General features: G+C 41.4%; 1 protein-coding gene across 3 annotated transcripts in view; it reads left to right on the top strand.

Moving 5' to 3' along the window:
* The first annotated feature begins 1361 nt into the window (after positions 1-1361).
* The window catches only part of LOC145411689 (uncharacterized), a 39661-nt gene continuing 33897 nt past the window's right edge, over positions 1362-7125 (top strand). For 2 of the 3 annotated variants that reach the window (XM_080281701.1, XM_080281700.1), the window contains exons 1-2: positions 1362-2295; positions 6799-6957. In XM_080281701.1, the coding sequence (XP_080137827.1) occupies positions 1727-2295; positions 6799-6957 (728 nt within the window). In that variant the 5' untranslated portion in view covers positions 1362-1726. The remainder of the gene's footprint in view (positions 2296-6798; positions 6958-7125) is intronic. The other variant, XM_080281702.1, reaches the window with a different exon arrangement.

Below are 7125 nucleotides of genomic sequence, written 5' to 3'. Positions count from 1 at the left end.
TTATTGGAAAACGCCCTAGTGGCGGACAAAACAAAGCTAACGCCGGTGAGGCAACCCTGCAGCTAGACGAGAGCTCAGAAACACGTCTTCACTCTTCGCAACCATCCATCAAAGTCCTGTCGATGGATACCCCATTTGTTGACTGATGAGCAAAAGGCTGAACGGGTGAGGATTTGTCGTGTCTGGCTTGCTGAATTTGAACCAAATGGTCCAAAACGGTTCTCAGATGTTGCTACTGGAGATGAGTGTTGGATTTCATTCTTCACAACCCGTGACAAGCAGTCAAACATGGTGTGGTTGGGCGATGAAGACCCTCGACCTCAGATTTTGAAGGAAGGATTTCGCAGCCGGAAGCGCCTTTTCACCATTTTTGTCAATTCTCAAGGACCAATATGCGTGGATGTGATGCCTAAAAAGTCCACTATCACAGCCCAATACTACACAGACCAGGTCCTTCCACAAGTCTTGGAACACAAGGCCAACACCGCACCAACCCGCCGTCGGTCTCGCCTTTTGCTGCACCACGACAATGCTGCACCCCACAAAGCTCGCCTCACTATGCAGTACCTGGAACAACAAGGTATAACTCTGCTCCCCCACCCACCCTACTCCCCTGACCTTGCTCCCTGTGACTTTTGGTTGTTTCCAAAAATTAAATCTGCCATCGCTGGGAAGCAATTTCATCGCATCCAAGACTTGGCCCGGACCGTCAATTCAGAACTCCGAAGTATACCGTCTTCAGAGTGCCACGCTTGCTTCATGAAGTGGAGAAAGAGAATGGAACACTGCATAGAGGTTGGAGGGGAGTACTTTGAAGGAATGCGAGTCATAGTTTGATAGTTCTTCATGCTAATAAAAGTTTATGGACTCACTGTCATTTCTTTCTAATCACCCCTCGTATAGTTGTTGCTGTGTGATTGCTGGTGTGTTGCGTATAATTATGGTACACATGAATGGTTTATTAATCATCAACGACCCACTATAGCTGCTTATGTGTGCTGGCCAAGGTGTTGGTGACGTGATCACATTCTCCTTACACTCCCCCCCCCCCTCCAAAAAAAAAAAGTATCACGCAAATTATAAGCTCTCAAGATATATATACATATATATATATATATATATATATATACACACACACACACACACAACTTTAATTTGGGCTCAATTGGGTTTTGTATTCCATAATTCAGTCCGTTTCTCCGGGCTGTTTGTAGTAAAACAGTTAAGTAAACAAGTGACGTAATTTCGCTCCGCTGTTGGCTCGGTGGTTCCATCCCCTCCCCCTCAAATCAAGGCGGCCTGTTTTTTTTTTTTTTTTTTCCAGATGCTTAACATGCTGTGAATTAGTTGATAATGCAGCCCACTGTTTCGCCCTCCTTCCTCAGTTTTTCTGGAGTCGGAGATACTCTAGATACCACAGAATTTTTTGTCATTTGGCTGTCACTTGCGACGGAAATGTCATAGACACCCTTAATTTGAAGATGCAGTGTCATGGTATATAACACACTGAAATCATCGTCGGAATTACCTGAATTTTACTGCAACTCTTCATTCCAGACATGCAGTGGCCCAGTGCCTGACAATATCCTTCAGTCAACACAACGAACGTTTGATTTGAACCTGTGAACGTTTGCCAACATATTCCATTTTTTGGCAACAGCGAAAAAGGTGGAACAAACTGTAGTCTACTTAACTGGCTGGCTTAAACTAATTTGCCCGATAGCCTATGCACCTGAGCAGAATGTTGAGGATGCAGTGCCATCCGAGTCGTGTTGTGTTGTTTTGTGCTATCTCACATCCCAGTCTCTGTGTCAAGTATATAAATAGTAAATCAGCAAGAAGTAAAGATGATGGAGTAGATGCTGTAAAACAAGCCGATAAATTGGATTCATTTGTATTTAGAATACATCGAGTTTGGAAAAACAAGGAGAAAGCCAAGGGCTCAAATATTTCTCAACATATCTCAAACAGAAATGGAGTTAGTAATGTTAAAGAGGAGAGGAATAATAAGGTGTGTACTGAATCCAGTCCCAAAAGATCCATGGAGACGTCAGTACTATGCAGTGAAACCAAAGACAAAACAGCTTCTTCACTACAAGATTTCAAGTCTGAAAACAAACCAAATCAAGTGATGGAAGGTACTGTATATAATGCATCAAGCAAGAACTATGAAGAGGAAGCTCAGTACCATAGCCAAATACAGCTGAGTGAGAGAACAGAATCTTTATTATGTGAAATATTGTATAATGTGCAATATTTAGAAAAAGATCAGCATGAACTTGAGAGTAGTTTAAGGTGAGAGGACCAAGTAGTTTGTAGCTAGTTGTAGTTTATATAAATTACTACTAATGTATTAAAGAGTACATGAGGCTTTCATTGTGAAGACAAGAATGTTGTCAGTATTAGGGTACAATCACCAAGTTGGACATGGCTTTCCAACTAGCTTGCATTTTTGGTAAAACAAACTATCCACAAAGAAAAACAAGTTTGAAAACTCAGTTTAGGCTCAAAATGAACCTTAACTATTCTGCTATATTCTCAAATATGGAAAAAAATAAGTTCTCATAGCATGGGCATTGGATTTTGGGATCCTCAGAAAACCAGAACTTTCAGGTATTTCGAAGCTAAGAATAATGGTTTTGGGAGAACCTCAATCTGGGCATGTTTTTTGGACTCAATTTGCTTGTTTTCAATTCAAGTGGATTGGGGAGGTGTGAAACTACTGTCTGCAAGAGGATTTAAGGACCTGCCACGATTCATGGGAATGGGAAGGGGGGGGGGTGTCCTGATTGGTATGGTGTAAACAGTAAAACCAATTAGGATGCACATTTTTCAGATTCGTGCTATAAGGCTGTAACTCACAGAAAGTACTATTTCAATCTCACATCTATTGCCTGATATACAGTGCTGCATCTCCTTTGAACTGATTCTGGGTAAAGCAATTTAGGGTACCACACCACCAATCAGCACACACGTCTGCTCCCAGTAAGATGCATGTATAACAAAATCAGGATGTGCATGCAAATGTTGCATTATGCAACACCAGATGCTGTTGGCATCCCTACGTGTCAAGTGGGGTTGGTGGAGGATTTGTGCCCCTCCCTGTAAAACAATTAACTCTAAGCCCTTGACCACCTTGTTTGGGATACATGGCGTCTGGCAATGGATGGATGGAGGACATGAAAAATCTTAGTTAATCACTCTTTCCCAATACTGTCAGATAATTTTATTCAGCTTGCTACAAAGTGGCTTCATTTAAGAAAGAAAATACTGACAACCTTCACTAACCTTTTCATGTGAGAGAGAACCATTTCATTCCTGTTGTTATCAAACAGTGTTTAGTTAGATAAGTAGTGATTTCCCATGTTAATATATGTCATTAGTGTTTAATATTTTCTGCCAGTTTACACATGAAACATTGTTTGCAAAATCCTCTTGAATGTGAAAAGCAAAGTAAGATGTTTCCATAGATTTTTGTCATATTGTTCTGTATTGTTTATGAAGGCTCCAACATGCTTGCATGTGTTGGCCTTGGTCACCTAATGGCAACTCACCTTGCTGCTTGATCTCTGGCAGCTTCTCTGTTCAGTCCCTTATCCCTGAGGTCACACACTATGACCTCATCCCAGGTCTTCTTTGGTCTCTCTCACAACCCTACCCTTGACATTCACATTTCTCATCTTCCGCATGCAATTGTCGTCGTCCATCCTCTCAGCATTCTCAGACCATCTGAATCTACCCCTCCTCATCAGAGCACCAATACGTTTCAGTCCCATACTTACTCTCAACTTCTCAATCGCAATCCTAGATCCCCAGGCTTCACATTCCGGGATGCACTAAACATCCATTTATCACTGTTATTGCTGTTTACATTTGAGCCTATGAATATCCTCTTCCTTTGCTGCCTAGGTCTCAGTACCATACAGCATTACACTCCTAACACATGCTGCACACAAAGATCCCTTAGCATGAAGGTAAAGCCCTCTCAGTGTTTAGAAAGGCTATAGGTCCCTGAACTTCCTCCAACCACTTCTTGGCCTATCCACAAAGATAGCTCCTGCCCCACCTTCAGCACATAATTTGTTCTCCAAATAACAAAACTCCTCCACACACTCAAGGAACTCCAGCAAGATCAGTCTTTTCATGCCTGACAATCTCTACGTGCTCTCCTCGACACACCACACATGAACTCAGCATTATTTCACAGTCTACCTCTAATACCACTACATCTCTTATGCACCCACTTACCACAAACACTGCACAAGATTGAGTTAATTCCCACACCCTTGTGGCAAACTGCACATGGTCACACTCCCTCTGCTTTGACTACCATCATCAGTCCTAGATATCATCACTTTTGTTTTATCTGCATTTACTTTCAATTCCATGTGCACCATTCCATCTCTCCATTTCCCAAATCTTTCCTCCACCTCCCTTTCATTCCTGCAGTCAACAGCAAATCATCAGCATGCATCATCTCCCATAGGAGTCAATTTCTGAAGTCAAATGAAAGAGCTTCAAGCACCATGATAAACAGTAAGTGCCTCAAGATTGACCCCTGATGCACACTAACATTATCAGAAAATTTGTCACTCAAAACCTCCATTCACTCTCACCTAGTTGCCAGTACCCACATACATAATCATAACCACTCTAACCAGCCACTCCTTAATTCCAGGCTTTCTCATTGCCAACTTCACCATCACCCTAGGGTCTGTCAAAGACCTTTTCCAAATCAACAAAAAGTAAAGCTCCCTTTTCTTTCTTATATATTTTTCTTGAAGTTGTCGGACAAGTACTGTAATTAGGCATCAGTTGTCCCTCTGCCTGGCATAAACCCAAACTGCATCTCATCAGTATTCACTCTTTCCTTTATCATAACTTCTAGGTTTCTCTCCATAACCTTCATTATATGGTCCAAAAGTTTTATGTCTCTATAATTTCCTCTTTCCAGAGCATCAACTTTCCCTTTATACACATTTACAGTCACACTGCTCAGCCAGTCATTTGGGACAACACACTTTTATATAACTGAAGTTGTCAAATCAGTAACTATGTCCACTCCCATAACTCAAGACCTTCAACGTTTCAGCAGTCAACGCAGACAAACCTGCCACCTTCCTCAGTTGCATCTTGCCAGTTGCCTTCCTCACAGTAGCAGCATCAATCAAATGCCAAGGGCCAAACACTGGATCTGCTGACTCTAAACCTTCCCTGTTCCAGTCAAACTCCTCCTTCAGCAGCTGGTTATAATGCTCTCTCCAAGCATCTTTAACATCTAACTGTCCACCACTACCTTTCCTTCACTATTCTTCACACATTGCTAACCAAAGATATTTCTGTGTTCTCTCCAAGTGATTTGTCACCTTAAATCTGAAACATATGCAAACCAGCATACAGTGATGTCTTTATTCTCTTCTTATTCAGTGAAGTTCCTGCTTAGGCTACTTATGTTAGAAGGTAAATACAGCAATCCCTCTATTGTCTGGATGACCATTACCCAAACAATTCATTACCCAGATGCTGTGATCTGGCTGTTGGAAATTATTATTTATACATTTTTCCATAACACCCAGACAAAATGCTTGTGTCCGGATGAAAATTATGGCCCTGCGAACATTTTCACGCCTGCCAGGTGGGAATAGCCAGGCGGCGCCACCATGTCTGGCTGAGTGGTTTACCCAGCGTCCGCTAGAAACCGCTTTGCTTGGTCTCAGTTCCCACACAGTGATTGTGTAGTAAACAGCTCCACTCGGACAACAGTTATAGCGTTGCACTTGGTGCTTTTTGTGGCTGTCCCCTGCCTGCTTCAGGCCTTGCTATTCTTTGCATGCCTCTTCCTAGGGTGTGCGATGATGGCCCTTCCACCAAGGAAAAGGAAGAGGGTAGTGCTAATTATTTGGAAACAGGAGATCTCGGGTGAGATTGATGCAGGATGGTTGAATTACGAGTGTTGATGCTGATTTTATTCTAGCTTACTGTACTGTACCATGATTTTATTCTATTTTAATATTGTTTTGCATGTGTCCACTGCATTCTTAGGTCTGCTTGACCAGACAGAGTAGTGTTAAACAACAGGAGCAAGTGTTGTACGATGTACTGTTGTGGCCTAAAACTGGCCTTCAAAGTTAGGTTATATACGAAAGGGAACCAGGGGAGAAGTCCATTATCCGGATGAAACCAATACCTACAGTAGACATGCCTTTGGCTCTATTGCGTCGGCTAATCGAGGGATTACTGTACGAGTAAATGATCAGAGTACATGTAGAGAGGCAAAAATCGCCACCTTATTTTTTTCAGCTACCTGTAGCCATCACTAAAGTCTTGCTCGTGGCAGAATCTAACTAATGAAGGACATAAATTACATATCATTTGTATTTTCAAGATAGCTGTATGGTATTCAATTTTCCCTGTAGCTGCGAGAGACAAGGTCAAGTTTGGTGCATATGCTTTTCTCAGTATTCCTTGTGAGATGTGGTCCTAAGGAGATGCAAGGGTCTTTCCTCGAAAGGTATAAGAGCTGTCACTGCCTCCCTACGTTATGTAGTGGACATCCCATCTGTATATTTTTTTTTTTTTTTTTTTTTTAAATAAATCTAAACAGCATTATGTTAATGCTGACTTTCTTTTTTCCTTGGTAGGCTAGAAAAAAAAATAGTATTTAAGGTGTACTTTGAAAACTGACTAGCAATAGCATCGGTATGTACATTGATTAACTAATAACTAATAGTTTTATTTACGGTATATTGTACATTGTAACTGCTTTGGTATTATTTTTGTTGTACACTTTTCATCCAGACTGAAGGTTGCACCATCATTTGGCTCCTTGCGTCGCACATGTGCTTGGGCGAGCAGATCAAACCATACTGAAGTTGTTCAAATGCTGAAGGAGCTGACACACTTACTATATCCTAAACAGTACAAGGAGAATTTGTGCTTCAATTATTATCTTGCAAGGTAAGCATTGCTATAATTAGAATCCACCTACTGTTACTGGTATTTTCTTGGAAAATGTCCTCTTAGGGTTAGGTGTTGTTATGCTCAGAACACAGTATGGTTTAAATATGCTTTCAGTGAATGTTAATTTCCATTTACAATACCACGGCTCTACTGTCATAAATACCA

This window comes from Coenobita brevimanus, chromosome 90, assembly GCF_032717465.1.
Source record: "Coenobita brevimanus isolate Jiangsu-jjx chromosome 90, ASM3271746v2, whole genome shotgun sequence".
Lineage (NCBI taxonomy): Eukaryota > Metazoa > Arthropoda > Malacostraca > Decapoda > Coenobitidae > Coenobita > Coenobita brevimanus.
Note: the sequence above shows the minus strand (reverse complement) of the source record. Positions and strands in the feature narration are given on the sequence as shown.